Genomic DNA, 18,997 nt, shown 5'->3' with positions numbered 1-18,997 from the left:
AACTTCTGAGATTTTATCAATGTTTTGGAAAACTCCAGATCACCACATAGCCATGTTCAGCTTCAATCCCTTGAATCCCTGCTTAATCTGCTCTCTCCCAGAAAGCAGCAATTGACTCACAAGTCGAAAATCCACACTGCTTCAGGCTGGGATTGAGTTTCTGCCAGCTAAGCCCAGATGACTGCTGGACATTTCCTAAATGGACTCAGCAGATACATGAGACTTAGCCTGGTGGGTTTTCCTTTTGATATCTGTAAGAGGGGGATGAAACACAGCAGAGTTTAAAGAACAGAGACGTGTTTCTGAACTTGGCTCAAACGCAAACAGGTTGTAGGCACTGGTATAATCCCAGCAAAGAGGCTGTCCCGGAACCCCAGGGACTTGGAGATGACCTGGGGATGGAATAGCTGGTCTGGACAGCTCCAGGTGCCAGGTGCCAGCGCACTCCCCAGAGTCTCCGGCTCTTCCCTGGCTACTCTGTGATGTGGGGCAGTCAGGCAGTCATTGCCGAGTTCCCTGTTTGGGGCTTTGTTGCACAGCGCAGTTGTGCACGAACGCACTGTGAGTTGAGGTGCGCGGTGCCACTGGATTTCCATCTACAGTTGTTATTTAAGGTTGCTTACATGGGCAACACCAGTAACAGCACCAAGAATACAACTGTAATTGGGTCCTGATTTCATCAATTCTAAGATGTGCATTTATTAATGTTTTAACAACTCTGAAATTGGGATAGATCTAACAACTGATAATGTGTCATTGTTTAATTAGTGCCATTCTTTATTTCTTAGTATGGGTTTTACAGTTGATGTCATCTTAGATGGAACGCAGCTCACATCAGGCTCAGTGCTACGGGAGCCCGGTGTGAGCTGCAGGTAGGGCTGCCCCCGAAGCCCTCAGGGGGTACCGCGGAGACACAGGAGTAAACAAGGAGAAATGTGATAAGCCTGACAGTAGAGACATGCAGTCAGCTTTTTGCAGGAGCCATGTAGGGAGCAGGTGACCCTCAGCTGGGGATCAGACACATGGCAGTGCTGGCTGAGTTAGGGACCTCTGGTGAGGTCTCTCAGTACTAGTATTTGTCCATTTTGGAAGAACGTCCTGGAGCACAGGTTATAGATTTTTCGCCTCATCTCTTTGGATGCCTCTGAGTGGTCACCACAACCCAGATTATGAAGCAAATCTGTGCACATGGATTGATTTAAAATGTTAGGAGGTTATGAGAGTGTAGGCTGAAAATTGCCTAAAATGTGAGTCAGAGAAAAACACAGACCCATCATCTCTGGAGTTTGCTTGGACTGTTGTCAGCTGTTCCCTTTTCCAAAATATAAAATTGAGAACAGCTTACTGTCTTGGAGGCACTTGTTCAGATTTAGCTTTACAAAATAAATATCTCCAGATGTGATTGTTTTATGCAGAAGTCTCCATGGTAATGCAGCTGAGGCTTGGATATGTTGTTAAAAATATACACTTTGCATGATCACAATACTATTAGTGGCATGATTTTATTTTCAGGAAATGACAATCCCCTGAAGTGGAATATAAGTAAACATTTTATATCAGACTTAAAGCAGAGCCTCTAATAAAGCTTATTAACCCGATTATTCATCTCATACCTCTTTACATTCTGTCCACAATACCTGTGTCTGTCATGGTTTAAAACTGGGATTCTTCTAAGGAAATTGCAAATGCGTGTATGTACCGACATATTTCTATCTTTTCATGTGATGGCAATTTTGCATAATGGAAGTTGAAATTGGGTTCTAATTTCCACTTTGTCCTAGCATGTTATAATAAGCCTTCTAATTCAGTTTCCACATCTGTAAATGGGGATGGCACTACCCATCTTGAAATGATTGTTATGATCATTAAATAGGATGATAGCTGACTGTGCGTGGCACCTGATAGGTGTTTGAACACATGGTAGCTCACTTCCTCTCCAGCTTTTATCACATGCTTGGATTCATGTCCTTGCATTTTTAACATTAAATTTTATGTTGGAAGTGAACTACAGGCTGGACACTGTGGCTCATGCCTATAATCCCAGCACTTTGGGAGACTGAGGCAGGTGGATCACCTGAGGTCAGGAGTTTGAGACCAGCCTGGTCAACATGATGAAACACCATCTCTACTAAAAATACAAAAAGTTAGCTGGGTGTGGTGGCGGGTGCCTGTACTACCAGCTACTTGGGATGCTGAGGAAGGAGAATCACTTGAACCCGGGAGGTGGAGGTTGCAGTGAGCCGAGATCACGCCATTGCACTCCAGCCTGGGCAACAAAAGCAACACTTTGTCTCAAAAAAAAAGTGAACTACAAGAATATTTTGTTGTTGACTGTTCTTTAATGGGACATTCAAGCTTTAATTGAATTCAAAAAGGAGTTAAGATTTGGGCTTAAAAATCAGCTCATTCCTTTATTCTGTCTCTGTACAGACTTTTTTCGTATGCCCGTGTGCCCTTGGGACCGCGCCGTTGGGAGCTCTCAGCCTCCCATGGTCTTAGGTCTGACACCTCTGAATAAGAAGGACGACATTTTGGTAGCTTTGCAAATAGGGGTGGTGCCCTGTTAAACTAATCCCCGAGGGAGCCAACTTCAAATAGAAATTAACAAAGGACAAAAAGTATAGGTGACATTGTTCACTTTTTGGACTGAGTAACACTTTGATTTGTTCTACTCAAGGATCTTTGTTTTGTCTATTTGGGCCGGGGATCTGCACCCTAAGTGGAACGGCAGGACGGCCCCATGAAAACCAGTGCAGATAAGACTGTGTCCGAAGGACAGGGCGGGCTTTGCTTATAAACAAGTCAAGATGCCAGAACCATCTCCATTTTTATATCAGCCTCGCTTCGAAAGTGTTCTTCTATCTAAAGATGTTTTCTCTTCCTTCCAGGGTGGCTGTGCTGGCTCTGGCTGTGGCAAATGTGACTGCCATGGAGTGAAGGGACAAAAGGTGAGTTGCCGAGATTTAAATCACAACGTTTCTTTTTGAATTGGACAATAAGCACTACACTAACAGTAACCGAATCATCAGCAATTCAGGTGAAAGCCGACAATAAGCACTACGCTAACAGTAACCGAATCATCAGCGATTCAGGTGAAAGCCGACAATAAGCACTACGCTAACAGTAACCGAATCATCAGCGATTCAGGTGAAAGCCGACAATAAGCACTACGCTAACAGTAACCGAATCATCAGCGATTCAGGTGAAAGCCGACAATAAGCACTACGCTAACAGTAACCGAATCATCAGCGATTCAGGTGAAAGCCGACAATAAGCACTACGCTAACAGTAACCGAATCATCAGCGATTCAGGTGAAAGCCGACAATAAGCACTACGCTAACAGTAACCGAATCATCAGCGATTCAGGTGAAAGCCGACAATAAGCACTACGCTAACAGTAACCGAATCATCAGCGATTCAGGTGAAAGCCGACAATAAGCACTACGCTAACAGTAACCGAATCATCAGCGATTCAGGTGAAAGCCGACAATAAGCACTACGCTAACAGTAACCGAATCATCAGCGATTCAGGTGAAAGCCGGCAATAAGCACTACGCTAACAGTAACCGAATCATCAGCGATTCAGGTGAAAGCCGGCAATAAGCACTACGCTAACAGTAACCGAATCATCAGCGATTCAGGTGAAAGCCGGCAATAAGCACTACGCTAACAGTAACCGAATCATCAGCGATTCAGGTGAAAGCCGACAATAAGCACTACGCTAACAGTAACCGAATCATCAGCGATTCAGGTGAAAGCCGGCAATAAGCACTACGCTAACAGTAACCGAATCATCAGCGATTCAGGTGAAAGCCGGCAATAAGCACTACGCTAACAGTAACCGAATCATCAGCGATTCAGGTGAAAGCCGGCAATAAGCACTACGCTAACAGTAACCGAATCATCAGCGATTCAGGTGAAAGCCGGCAATAAGCACTACGCTAACAGTAACCGAATCATCAGCGATTCAGGTGAAAGCCGACAATAAGCACTACGCTAACAGTAACCGAATCATCAGCAATTCAGGTGAAAGCCTTATTACTGTCTTGATAATTTCCCCAGAGCAATACAAATGAAGCCAAACCAGGCTTAACATTACTTTTGAGTAGTAATATTATTATAATAGCTATTCTCCAAAGAATGTAACAGTATGTGGCAATTAACGTAGAAAAAGATATTTGGTTTATTTTCCTTTTTGACTCTAAGAGTAACAAGTATATTGGCAGAAAATCTGTTGAAGCTATTGTACTTTTTGGAATTGATGTACAAGAACTAATTTTAGCATTTTTCCGGAAAAAGAACGATGTCCTATTTTACTTGAGGGCCTTCTCTTCAAATCAGTATTTTGAAACCATCTTTTAATCCATCACATGCTTGTCTAGATTTATTTATAAAAATATTGCTTGGGAAACTTAGTGTTTCCCAAACGTAAAATTAAAATATATTTCCAAGCAGACTCTTCCCCTCCCTCTCATTTAAGAATCAGGGCTCCAGATAAAGATAAGTTTCTCTGGAAGGCAAGTTGAATCTGTGCATTTCAGTTGGTTGGAAAGAGGGCGCCTGCCTGTTTTTATCTAGGGAACAGTGCAGCGTCCCGGTACCATCTGTGGGTCACCATGGAAACCAGGTGTGGCCGTGAGGAAACACCAGCACCTTAAGCCACTTGGCTTCTGGTGCAGGTGCGCGCAGCAGGTTGGGACCCTGTAGAATGGAGTGTGTTCTGTGGGATACTGTTTCCAGAAAACTGAAGGTGTCATTCTGGCCAGCGTGTGAATTCTTACTTCCCTCCCCGGGATGCCAGAGGTTTTATGGGACCACAGACTGATGCTTTTGAAATTCAGCAAATTCTAGTTTACAGACAATTCTGTGGTTTCTTTTTGGCTGTTTGCTGAAATGCCAACATTATTATTTTTAAAAATATGCCTGATAGTTGGTGGCACTAGTGTCACCTGGATGGTTTTGGAATGAATGGAGTATGTAAGGAAAGTATCACAGCTTTTCTTATCAACTCTAATTTATCTTCATGCTCTGTTTGTTCTCTTACTTTGGAATTGTTTCTAGCGGTTTCCAGTATGCATGTTCGAGAGTTATTTTAAAGTAGAGGCAAGTGTTTCTCATGCCACAGACATTTTGTTAAAAACCTAACTTGAAATATACATGTGAGCTCACCAAACTCATAAAAATGTCCTTAAAATTATACAATGGAGAACTCTGGGCTACTGACGAAGACGAAGTTAAGGCCTGTGTCATGATTACTGTGTTTTCCATGTGACTTTGAAAGCATCAGGGCTGGAGCCAAGTTGGCCCTGCTCCCTCCTAGGGACAGGAGGGTTGATGTCCACCTTCATTTCCATTTGGCCTTGGTGGTCCTTCCTTGGCTCTGGAGCTTTACAGACTTTCTTATTCTATCCACATCTATAAACTTACATATATTTTTTAGGCCAGGTGTGGTGGCTCATGCCTGTAATCCTAGCAGTTTGGCAGGCTGAGGCAGGAGGATCACTGGAAGTCAGGAGTTTGAGAACACCCTGGCCAACATGGCGAAACTCAGTCTCTACTAAAAATACAAAAATCAGCCCGGCGTGGTGGCGCACGCCTTTAGTTCCAGCTACTCAGGAGGTTGAGACAGGAGAATAGCTTGAACTCAGGAGGTGGAGGTTGCAGTGAACCAAGAACGCGCCATTGCACTCTAGCCTAGGCAACAGAGCAAGGCTCTAACTCAGAACTAAAAACCGAAAAGCTTGTAAATTTTTTAGCCTAATTTATTTCAGTTTTTCCCAAAAATCCACTCATCAAGACATGACAAGGGAGAATCATAGGGTGTAGCCTTCCCTACCTGTCAACTGACATCTCCACAACCTGGTAACACCCCTCAGAGCCAAGCCGCTTCCACTCCGAGTGGGCTACATGTGTGTGGGGGAGGCAGGGAAGGCGGTGTCCAGCACCTGGCCTGAAGGAAAGGGGCCTCCAACATTTTATCTCAACATTGCCCAAGGAGGAGCCCTTGCTGGGGGCGGCCCCCTCCGCCCAGGCGAGGTCTGTGCCTGTCCTGGCTTGGAGCCTGCGTGGGGCCTGCCCCCTGCTTAGGACAGGAAGGTGGAGAAGTTGTGGGGCCATATGGAAGTTGTGTCCCGAGGGAGGTTCCATACCAGCTTCCTACAGGGGCCAGCTTTAGCATTGACACTGAGAGTCAGCAGAGTCTAGGCTGGGACTGGGATGAAGGAGCAGGATCCTGCTCTTCTCCTTGTGTGGCCTTAGCCAGGTTTCCCACCAAGGGACCCAGGCCAGGGAGCCCAGCACCTCCAGGACTTTTTTCAGCCTGATCTGCTCCTCTACACGCCTACTTCTCCATTGCCAACTTTGGGGTTCTTACTGTTTAAAAATATATTTTTTTAATTCCATAAAGAACATTTAAAATAAAATGCTAGCAAGCTCTACCTTAGACCATTCTGAATTTGTGACTTAAAAGGCAATGACGATTGAATGGGTTCAGAAGGCCTCTTGAAATCTAGGCCTAGGACAATAGCTGAATGGTTTAGTATTATATCATTTTAACAAAAATAGAGAAGGTCTATTTTTTTTTCTCATCTTGAGCATAAACATTTCAGGTCCTATGGTTCACACAGCATTGAGAAGGGGAAAGAGCCCTTCCTCCCACTGACAGAGGAAATTTTAAACTTCCCCTTATTGTCTAGGAAGTCCTGTTAAAATAATCAATTTAATGATGTGAAATGCCTCAAGCTTCACTGAGATAGGGTTTCAGAGCTGGTTCCCCTTCTCTCATCCCAAAGTCAGCCAAGAAAGAAATGTACTCTAGGCTGGCAGGTCAGGAGAAGAAATGGATCTTCCTGAGTGGCCGCCACCTTCCACCCACTTTCAGAGAGTCTCAGCCCTAGAAATGCTGACCAAGTGTAAAAACAAAATGACTAAAGGGGTTGGAATAATGGAATGCAAATCTACTGGTTTAAAGCACTGGTCTGCTGATGAGCTGCAACTGAACGCCTTCTATCCTCATAGAAATTATTTTGATATTTCCAAATGTCTACACATTAAATTGATTTTGATTGGTTGTTCTTAAAACAGGACAGTAGGAGGCACAGCTCAGATGCAGCTGAAATTACCAAACTGGGTCAGAATGTCACAGCCTTAGAAATTTGGAAATTATTATTTCTGAGACATATTTTCCCAGGTCTCTTTGAAGAACACTTTGACACTATTATTTGCAAACCATCAGTATCCTCAACAGAAACTGGAATATCTCCAGTACAAATCTCTTTTGACTAAGTTCTGCTGTCTATGGAGATATGACAGAATGGACAAAATGTCTTATATTCTGTAGACACTATAAATACGTTTTAGTGCAACAGATCATTGCTGGTGTTATAATCTCATAGTTTTCATGTAATCAATAAATACTAGGTAGCTTGATCTGAGTTCAGCAGTTAAATTCCACAGACGTCTACTGGATTTCAGAGCGTCTTTGCTGAGTTGTTTATTTTCTCACTTGCCTGGAAGGCCACTCATCTCTTCAGCTGTTTTCTGTTAGGTAGTTAATTTGGCCTTGCACACAGTGGCTCTGTGCTTCTCCAGAGACTGCAGCAGTGTGGGAATGCTATCTCCTTGTACTGATTAGGGTTTTTGAATGCTTGCCTTCACAGAAGTAGCCAAAAGTTAAGCTCTTCTTTTGCTTGATAAGCTGATTTTCTCAACTATTTAAGATAGTAGGAAAGGTAACACATTCCCAGAGGTTACTGCTATATGCTAAGGAAATTAACCATTTATGTTTTGCTAAAATAGAGTTTGCACAAGACGTCTTTCAAATAATCTAACCTAGGTGTCCACGTTTCCATAACACTATCACCATAATCTGTGACCCTACAGTGTCCATAAAAGGGAATTTAAAGTTAAACTAGAGATGGAAGACTGGTGCACATAAATAAATAACAAGGCGAGAGTCAATCATCAAATTCCAGGAGAAGCGGTTGAGAAAACAAATACAACAGTCTTTCTGAGGAGGAAGTGATCCCTGGGACCTGGAGCATAAAATCAAGGGACAACTTCCCCGATTCAGCAGGACCCCAGCCTCTCACGTCCTCATTAATTCACCAGGCTTGCTTGGATATAGACTAGGTTCATCTGTCACACATATGTGTGAAGACACATGTTAATTGAACTGCATGAATCAGAGAACACAGCTCTTGGGACCAGTTGATACAGGCTGTCATAACAAAGGTTTGAGGGTTTCTACTATAGTGACTCTCAAAAGGGACATTCCCAAGTCACAGTCTTGTGAGCAGAGTCTTAATTAAGCAGAATTCTAGTGAATAGTGACAACTGTGTGGGTATCTCATATCTTCTTGTAATACTTTAACCCTGCTGATACCCAGATCCTTGGCAAAGATGGAGAGAATCAGCACATTATCCTGTTATTACTAATTAGATTGTCTATAAATCACAGCTCCTCTTCACATTGGCTCTGCACTGCAATAATATTGTCATCAGATAGAACAACCAAAGATTGCTTTCCAAGCAGAGAACTTTGAAAATGGCATTGCTGTCTGTTTGTCTAAAATGTGTACCTTATCTGATTTGAAAGGGCTGGAGAAGTCTGTGGCCAATCTGGAAGTGATTTCATTTCTGGCCCAGGAAATCTGGGAAGAATCTAATGTTGTGTATGGCTGAGTTTGTACAGGATACCCTTTCGCTTGTTATGGCAAACAGTTTGTAGCTTTACCAGCCATTTAGCGTCTAGATATTTGACACAATTGGTGTATGTCCATGCCATACCTCTGTATAAACCTGTCTCTCTGCATCTCAACATTCAGCTGTAGCTGCTGCTTTTACACAACAGATCTAGGCCAGGATAGAAAAATCCTGGCTTGTGAGTGTCAGCAAGAAAGAGAAAGAGACTGTATCTTGGGCCAGGCCTGGGGCTGAGTGTGTTTTGTGCACATTATTATAATATCTATGATACAGTGGAAGAAACCAGCCAGCCCAGGCCTTTTCCACTTGGTGGTATTGACAGTTTGAGTGGGATAATTTTGGTTGTGGGTCTGTCCTGTCCATTGTAGGATGTTGAGCAGCATCCCAGCCTTTACACATTAGATGCCAGGAGCACCCCCACCCCAGCAATCATGACATAAATATATCTCCAGCTGTTGCTAAATGTCTCCTGGTGGTGGTAGGGGGTGCAGACTCACCCTGGATTAAGAACCGATGAACTAACCCATCTTCTATAGCTAATAAAACACGAATAACAGGATACAGGCACTAACCAGAGCATGACTCAGTTTCTACTTCTTCAGATAAGCAGATCCTAATCTGAGGGAGTTGGGCCAGCTGAAGACACGGCTCAGAATATCCCGAGGTCTTGAGCAAGTTCCTTTCCTCTTACTCTGTGGTGGACCCACCGCGCCCCTGGCCACTTGCCAAGGACAGCAAGCCTTCTGAAGCCTTTCTCTAATGGGTCGGGACGGGGAGGACTGCTGGAGGACTGCAAAGAAATGAGCCTACTCCTCTGGGGCCCTGGGCAGACCTCCCAGTTCCTGTTCTAAAGGAGTCAACCTGGGCCTCCAGCCTGGTTCAACAAATAACCCACAGCAAGCCCCTCATGTGTGACAAGGGGCAGGTCAGACAGTCAGCAGCCACTCCTGCCCCACTGTCCCCTCCTGAGACAGGTTAGGGGTGCCCAGCCCAGCAAAACGTGCATTCCACCCCATTCGGGAGTGCTTTTCCCTGTGCATTAGGAATAAAATCCTCTCTAAGGGAAGGCATTTTGAAGTAAGCCTGTTTCAGGCCTGTGAGAGGGCTGCAGAAACATCCCCAGCGTGAGCCCTGGGTCACCCCACGGCCCCTGCCTTTCAGAAATCCTGGTGTAGATTCCACTCCACAGGAAGCTCCTTGCTCTGCTTGAAGGCCGGTGGTCTTCACTGCGTTTCCGCGATTCCCCAGGACACGGGCATGGCCTTGCTTCTCACGCGTCCTCTCTTTGACTCACAGTCATCGGCTTGTGCCTCTGCCTCCTCCACATCTGGAAAAGGCGCCTTCCTTTCCCTTGTCACAGACTCCTTACAGCTGGAGAGGGATTGCCTCTGTCGATCCTTACATACATGATTAATTAATCAACGCATGTTTTTCAGTTGTTACTTTGCTGGGCACTTTGGGAGATGCAAAACAAGCATTCTGGGTATATTTCTCTCAAGGACATACAAAATAAGAAGAAAAATACTATCTGTAAGGAATGCCATAAATCTAACACCTAAATACAAGAAGAGAGAGGCCAGATCTTCCAGTGTGTTGAGTTAGATAGGCCATTTTACATTGATTGTTTTTTATTAGCTCCCAATGCCAGAGACATTGCCGCGTCTACATGAGAAGGAGTTTGGGCTTGAGCTTGCATGCTGTTTTTTAACACATCATCCACAACATTCTAGTCATTTTTGTGCTGTATTGTAACAATTGTCAAAGTGCCTTAGAATCTAACATTTTCTTTAAGGTAAGGGACTCACTTTTCCCTAAGATCATAAATTTAGGGTATTTTCTTAGTTGTAATTAAATCTTAGATGAAATTCCTTTCTGAGGCAGGGACTGTACTTTATATTTTTGGAGAATTCAATAATCTTCAATTTATAAATATATTTATTTCCATGGTCTTTCCTCTAATTTACACATGGGTAACAATAGACATAGTTTTAGCCATGTTTTCATTATGAAATTAAAACATACAAGGACAGAGTGCTTTAAATATTCCACTGTATAGATGGACTGGCTCTTCTCCTTTCATTCCTTGTTATTCCTAGTATCTGTGTAGAATAGATTTGCATCTCCAGTAATTATTAAAGGACAATCATTATCTTCTTGTATGATTATCTTTCTTGCATGTCTTCTTTCTTGTATGTGTTATTTTTAACAGAATATTAAAAAAATTTTCCTGTAAATTATATGATCCATTGTTTTAAATGTTAAAGGTGTTATGCTTCTTCTTAGATACTAAATTATTTACTCAAGCACATGAAAGCGCATGTTTTTGTGTAGACTCTTTGAAACTTTGGATAAATTAATTTATTTGAACTAATAAAGGTGAGTTATTAATAATAACAGTAATTTATTAAGTACTTAATATGTGAGAGGCACTGTGCCAGATTTGACATGAGAATTTCAAATCTAGTCTATTTAAAAAGAAATTCAATTTTCTTACTTATAAGGTGTGAAATATACACCATAAAATCAAAACACACTCAAAATTACTCCTTAGTATACGATACTAAGGGGGTTTAAAAAATAAATATGAGATTTGTTTAGGTCGTAAATTAAGCATATTTGAAATTGCTAATATTTTTGAGACCAGTTGAACGCCTTTGTTTAGACATGTTTTGAATATTCCTGAGAGACAATAGTGTCTAGTTTAGCCTTTTCCAAAATATGATCATCAGACCATCTTTAGGATGTCAACAGATGTTTCCTCCGGGATGGAAACGGGAGGGGGTTCCAAGGACACAGGCGTTTGGGGAAAACGGAGTTCAGGTTAAATGAACATTTGTTGTTTTGCCTGGGATGTCTCAGAGCCTGTAATAAGATAGTGTCTCATCTGGACCTTCCGTGGGGGCCCTGACCTGGAAATTCCCCAGAGTTGCTGAAAGAACTGAATGAAGGATACTGTACATAAAAACACTTAAGAAATTTAAAATATCATATGTGGGGACATGTGCATGTCATGTGAATAGGAGCTGCATCTTGAAGTTGCAATAAATGTGAGGAAAGTGTGCTTGTTAGCTCAGTTCTAGACAGATCCATGGACAGAAAGACATAGACATGGGTCCCCATCCAGCTAAGTATTCGCAATCTGCAGGTGAAGCCTGGAAACCCAGAGAGATGGACCTGTTCCATCCATGACAGAAGCACTCCCAGGACCTAAATTAAAGGGATGTTAGAATGTTTTGAGAATCTTGGCAGGACCATTAGGTAGTGTTTGTAGCTTTTGGATGCTTTGGGTGGAGGGAAAATGAGATGGGCTCACTTGGGAGGTCTGCCTGCAGTTTTCATCCAAATTTCTAATCAACGTTGTGGTTTTATCATCCATTTCCGGAATCATTACCCCTTAAAATGTGAGGAAAACGACTCTCCTTTTCTCCAATTCCCCGACTTTTCCAAATACCACTGCGAGTTTTTGTTGCCAACAGCTTTTCCCGATGTGCGTGTACTTACAGACGTCCAAACCCCTCCCTCCCCTCGGCCAGCCTTGCTTGGTCTTGCTCTTATTCAAAGGGGAACATGCGTGAGATGTCACTTTGTTTTTGCCATCTAATGGATTCCAACCCCCAAAGTATCTGACTTTGACACTCAGGCTCATCTGCAGGGCCCGAGGTTGTCTTTTCTCCCCTCCCGTTGGCTGGCTAAATGGGTTAATAGAATACATTCTCTTTCCTTTTCCGTGTTTTGTCTGGCGTTTGCAATGCCAAGATTTTTTTCCAGATGTCCCCTATTTCCTATTTCCACATACCGCACATGAATCATCATCTGGCAGTGGAATCGTGAGAATCCGTGTGATCGGCTTGGGTTCCCACATTCACCTACTTTTGTCTTTTTTGATAGTTCTTTGAAAACAATTAATTTTTTAAAAAAGTATGCCTGAATCCAAGGGTAAAATATCAACAACATACCCTAGAAAAGCCCCTGGAAGCAGATCCATGCTAAATGGTTTATTTTATTCTGCACATGAGGCCCACCCGTCGCTGGCTCCTCCATGCCTTGGACGTCATTGACACACACACATCGCCTTCCCGAACAGGGAGAGTGAGCTGCACGTTCCCGTTTCCAGCTCCGCTTCCTGGTTCTACCCATTGCAAAATTTGCCCTTTTGCCATGCGCTGTGGGACCTGTTAGCCTCAGGAGAGACCATCATACAGATCGATGGCTCTTGATTTACAGCTGTATCTGGAGCTCACTGAATCTAGCGCAGCTTTAAAAATAGGGAGCTGATTCTGTTTTCAAGTTCAGAAGGAGCAGCAGAAAACTCAGTGTCTTGAATGGCAGATCCCATGCCGTGGCTTTTAAAGCCCAGAGCACTCTCCGGGAGTACAGGCTGTCATTGGTGTGGCCCAGCACTGGCAGCCTCTGTCCTGACTATTTATGGGAAAAACTATTTTTTGTAAATATGATCTTGACAAAACATTGGCTGGCAGGAAAATAGCTTTCTTTTCAGGGGAGCAAAATGAGAGTGTATATTTTAATTCAAGATCAAAGACTTAACATAAAACAAACCCTGACAAATGAAAACTGGGCAATGGGATTTTCCTTCTGTTTGTTGGTAGAATACTTTGAGCATTCAAATACGTTTCTAGACAGCAAGTTGTGATGCTAGATAATTATGTAGTGTGGGTGTGGAGAACTGCACGCTCAAAAATGATATTAACAGAACCCTCATCCTTGTGAAGTGGGTTAACACAATGTGCAATTAAACAAAGGAAGAATTAGTCAGAGTTAATGAGCAAACCAGATGGCTCTGGGGACGTGGTGCCCCTTTGTCAGATTTTTCTTCCTTTGGCAAATCCATTAAACATGGTAAAAGTATACTTGATATAGCTTAGCCTTGGTTAATCACATAGTTTTATGAGTTTAATGCTAACTGGCCCCAAATTCAGTGATTCTGGATTTCTTCACATGAGAATTTGACACGAGAAACTAACAGTGATTCCTGGCTAATTTCTAAAAAGCTGTAATGAAATCAGAAGGGTTAAAGACCCTTGGTAGGGTTTCTCCTTTATTAGATATTTCAACAAATAGGTGAAGGTAATGAATGATAGATGTGAATTTCTTACACACGTCTTGTTAGAGCCCAAGGACTTAACCAGAGAATTTTCTGTGGGTGTCCCACTGTAGCATGTTAAGGCCTTAGGTTAGTCTGCCCTCCTAGGTGAGAAATCCACAACCCCAAGACTTGAGTTCCCAAGTCTGTGGCATATGGCGATATGCTTGATTTTGAAGTGGTTTCCCCTAGAAGATTGGTAAAGGAATGACATCTTTCTATAGTACAGCCAGTAAATTCCTTGCACTGGAGAACCAATGTCCATTCATCCCAGTGCCTCCTTGTCCTATGGGTTCCTGCTGTACCAGTGGGCCTGGGTGGTGACCAGTGGCAGTCCTGGAGCCTGCCCTACATGTTCATGATGGAAGATGCTAGCCAGTAATAGCACAACTGAACCCCTAAGTGAACACTCTGCTAAGATCTCCGGGGAGGGAGAAGGCACGGCTGCGACAATGGATGTCCCACAGGAAGAAATTGATCTGCAGCGGGCAGGGAAGGGCAAACCGAACGGTCATTCACAGGCCCCAAAAGCTCAGGCAGCCACTCAGGTGCGGAGGCCCATGAGCTACGCCTCCAAACTCCATTGCCCTGTTTGTCATCAGGCTTTTCCTGATTTGGAAATGTTGGTGCTTTGAGAAATGTCCATGGACAACTGTGCCTCCTCACTTCCCCCTTCTCACTTCCACGCACAAGACTCCAGAACGTTAAAGGACCCATCTCCATGAGTGTGAAACTGTTTGTCACTGTTTGTCTCTTTGTGTCCCCATGTGGGGCTCCCCAATCTCATCGATATGTCCTGGGCAAGGGCAAGAGGCACCTCGGTGGACCTTGTTCCCAGATTGACTGTTCCCTCACCACGCGGGTTGGAAATGCCATGTGTTTTTCTGAGTCAGGGCTTTGGGATGCAGCACCCTGTCTCCAGGTTCTTGGAGTTTTATGGACGCAATGTCATTTATCATCCCGACGGGTCTGATGTGGGTGGCAGTTGTTAGATTCTGCCTACTGATTGGGAGGAGAGGCTGGGTGCCCTGCCCTGAATCTGAATGTAGAGGCCGTGGGTGAAGGAGTGCTCCCTGCCTGGACCACACATCGGGAGCCCTGGGAGCAGAGATTCTGGGCTGCTAGAGGCCTCCTCGCTTCCGCCTCCGCACGTGGAACCTGCATTTCTTCGCAGGAGACCGTGGCTCCACAGGTGTCCTGCCTGCCAGGGCAGAGGAACATACCATAGGGGACTTCCAGCAAACATGAGGAACAGCACACTGGCGTGACTGGGGCAGAAAGCAGAGTGGTGTTCTCTTCTTTGGGGGCCTTTGATAGGGACTGGGCAGGGTGTGGTGGGGGCCAGAGGTGCAGTGGCTTCTGCAGGAGGCTGGGGAGGCTCTCTGTGGTTGTAGAGGAGCTGGACCATCCTGCCCCACCTCACTTGCCCCCTTTACCCTTCTTTCCTTTATAAAATTTCTTTTTTTTTTTTTTTTTTGAGACGGAGTCTCGCTCTGTCGCCCAGGCTGGAGTGCAGTGGCCGGATCTCAGCTCACTGTATAAAATTTCTGCCCTTCCTGTTCCTCCCACCACAATTTCTTGGAAACTGGGAAATTTCCCATCCACTTTTCCTTTCTCTCTGTTTAGGGCTCATGTACACCTGTGTGATTTTCCAGGGTATCACGACAAGCCCTGATGACTGGCGCCTGCCACTTGTGTGCTTTGTCCTCTCTACCGCACATGTGTGCATGCACATATCACATACATGCACACAGCACATACACGCGCACACCACATACACGCACACACCACATACACACACACACCACATACACGCACACGCCACATACATGCACACATCACATGCATGCACACATCACATGCATGCACATATCACACGCAGGCACACACCACACACATGCACACATCACATGCATGCACACATCACACATGCACACATCACATACATGCACACACCACATACATGCACACACCACACACATGCACACACCACACACATACATATACACACATCACACACACATACGCACCACACTTACCACGCACACATACCACACACACCACATATACATAAAACACACACCTTGCACGCACACACCACACACACACACTCACACACACACTTTCTTCGGGAACCCCCTAGCCCTCTACCACGTGGCCTGAATGGAATCCTGCTTGTCCACCTGCTTCGGGCTTGGCTCTGCTCCTTTTTCCTGAGTTGGGGGTTTTGGAGGGTGCTGCTCTTGGGCACTCAGTGTGGATTTGATGCTGTGGGAGGGGACAGGAGAGCTGGTGGGCCAAGCTAGGAGGGCAGTGACTGTGGAGTGAGAGCCACAGCCAGCTGGCAGAAGTTACCCACAAGAGGGTGAAGGTCAGAAGTGGGGCCCAAGGAAACTACTGACATTTTACAGGGCATAGGCATAGGGTTTTTTCTTTTCCTCTTAGTCTCCCCAGGATGCTGTAACAGAATACCACAGACTGGGTGGCTTCAGCAGCAGAAATGCATTCCTCCCAGTGCTAGAGGCTGGAAGTCCAAGATCAAGGCTCCAGCAGATTCGAGCTCAGCTGTGAACCCCTTCCTCATAGGCAGCACAAGGGTGGGGACTCTCTCTGGGGTCTTTTTTCTAATAATACTAATTCTGTTCATGAGCCGCATCACCTCCCAAGACCCCACCTCCATGCCATCACCTTAGGGGTTAGAATTTCCACACGGGAATTTTGGGGGGGGGGGGGTCATAGACATTCAGAACACAGCACTTTTATTATCCTGGGATGCAGGACATACCACACATGTACAGTGATGTGTGATGACAAAATGCATCCCAGCTGTGTTTAGGTGACTGTGTAATTGGCTGGAAATTTCTTAATCTGAAAAAATTTGAGTCATTCAGATTTAAAGTCGAAAACCTCCTAACAGGAAAGAGTTGGGACTCTGACCTCTAAAACCCTTCTAAATGTTAATGTCCTCTGAGTTGAGATCTTTCCTGTGAAGCTGGAGGTACTTCAACGCTCTGCTGTTACTGACCTTTCTACAGCAAAAACTATTTTACCGAAAAGAACTTTGGTATGCAGTACATGTCAGAACTGTCCACTGATTTGAAGTGAAGGAAGGTCAGGCCCATAATGGGTGATGACTTCACAAGCAGACATTTCCTCAGTGTCAGCTATGTTTTCGGTGATGTATTCTGAGGAAAGGGGAGCAGTGACTCTGCAGTATTGAGCCAATGTGCCTTCATCCTCCCTGTCTCTTCACATCTGCTGATGGGAAAACCAAAGTCTGTTGAATCCCCAATGCCATCTGTTTTCCTCCCCTTTTCCTTTTCTGAAAAATAATGATCCCCTAGTTGAAGCAATCATAGCTGGGAAATTTTGTTACATTTTTCTCACTGTCTGGATTTTTTCCGTTCGCTAATCAATTTGGTTCTCCATATTTTATTCCTAAAATCATTTTATCTGGGCATGTGAAGTGGACACTAGTACTTGAAGTCACTCTATTTAAATCTTGCCTGACTTTCTTAACCAACTGTTCTGATTACTGTCCCTCCTGTGGAGACAATTGACCAGATGCCATTTCTTTGATCTTCCTATTGGATAAGAACATGAACCAAAAGGGAAGGGGAAATAGATGATAATTTAGGGACATGGGAGTTGGTATAAACATCCGTTTCCTTTCCTGTCTCACTCACTTGCCTTTAGGAAGTTACATTCTTAATCCAAAAATGTGTGTCTTCCCTGTGTTTAAAAGAAGAGTCCCCCAACCTGGAGGCTGCTCTTTCGCATTCTGGGTCACGTGTTCCTTTCCAAGGCGTCACCGTTCTCGCTGCCACGTGGAGGGGGCGCAGGAGCCGGCTGCGGAGTGCGACGGAAGTGGGTAGTGACAGGCCCGGAAGTGGGTAGTGACGGACCCGGAAGTGGGTAGTCATTAAAAACTTACCTTGCACGGAAGCTACTCAGTGTGTGCCCTTCAAAATTGGATTTTTAAAGGAATCTGCTTCACCCAGTGACAGAGAAGAGCACAGTGTTCTTTTCCATCCTGTCCAGTATTTTGTTCTTGATGTAGACACCCCCCCTCCCGCCCCCGCCCCACCACTCCTCAGGGGCATCCTGAGCTTGATCGCTGGGTAAGTGTCAGCTCTGGAAGCGTGTGGGTGATTTTACTGCAGAAGCACATGACTTGGCAGGTGCTCCGCGGTGGTCCCGCCCAGCTGCGCTTCCTGAGTCCTGTAAGGCGTGTGTATGTCTCTGTGCGTGCCTTTCCCACCTGTCACCGTGCACCTCTTGCCCAGCCAGGGTGACGTTCAGATGGGCACCTGAGGACTGTGTGTGCAGGGAAGTGTAGCTCCACCCAGGAGGGCGTATTTAGGGACCATAGGGACCAGGAAGGGCTCTGGGATCAGTCCCTCCACAGCGTGGCTCCCTGGGTTCCCTGGAGACCCGCGACAGGGCTGCCTCCCTGTCCTTGCCTTATTTGTTATCCCGAAATTCTGGGCCTAACCCACGGCAGGATATTTATGTGGAATATCAAATAGCTGTTAAAAAGATGACCACTTCCCCTGTTTCTTCACACAAAGTGCTGATTCCCCTTGTGGAGGACCAAGGGTGGGCGCCTGTAGGGTTAGGATTCCCATGAGAGCTCAGAGTTTCCACCAAGTTGGCAATTGTATATTTGGGAGTCAAGGGAAGGCCATGTCAGGGTGTTTGGCTGACTGGCCCTCTCTTGCCAAAGAGAAATTGCCTCAGTGATGTGTCTGAGACCTCATACCCTGGGAGTGGGGAGTCAGGGCATGGGAACGAGGTTCCCCCAACCTGCCTCTTAGTGAAGCTTCTCTCTCTTTCTGTCTCTCCGTCTTTGTCTTTTCATTTCTCTCTCTATTTCTCTCTCTCTCTCTCTGATTCTGTGTGTGTGTGTGTGTGTGTGTATGTGTGTGTGTGTGTGTCTACTGTACCCATGCTTGGTCATCTATCCTCCAATGGATATAACTTTAAAAAAAATTCCATATACGTGGGAAAATATCACATGTTTATATACTCTACAATCTATTTTTATTAGAAAGTTTATACCTAATAATTTACAAACTATAACCCAATTGGTCTGTTTCCACATCTTAGTTTCTAGCCAAAGATCTCAATATTTTAGTCTATTGACATTAAGTAGTTAAGAAAAAAAGGCAGGAAATGATACTGTAAGCTTA

The 18,997-nt window shown here is 44.7% G+C and overlaps 1 protein-coding gene across 1 annotated transcript in view; it reads left to right on the top strand.

Moving 5' to 3' along the window:
- The window catches only part of COL4A1 (collagen type IV alpha 1 chain), a 155,281-nt gene that overhangs the window by 58,717 nt on the left and 77,567 nt on the right, over window positions 1–18,997 (top strand). The window contains exon 2 of the mRNA XM_010384745.2: window positions 2,889–2,948. Coding sequence (XP_010383047.2) covers window positions 2,889–2,948 — 60 coding nt within the window. The remainder of the gene's footprint in view (window positions 1–2,888; window positions 2,949–18,997) is intronic.

Source organism: Rhinopithecus roxellana, chromosome 18 (genome assembly GCF_007565055.1).
Source record: "Rhinopithecus roxellana isolate Shanxi Qingling chromosome 18, ASM756505v1, whole genome shotgun sequence".
Classification (NCBI taxonomy): Eukaryota; Metazoa; Chordata; class Mammalia; order Primates; family Cercopithecidae; genus Rhinopithecus; species Rhinopithecus roxellana.
This window is presented reverse-complemented; position numbering and strand designations above follow the sequence as displayed.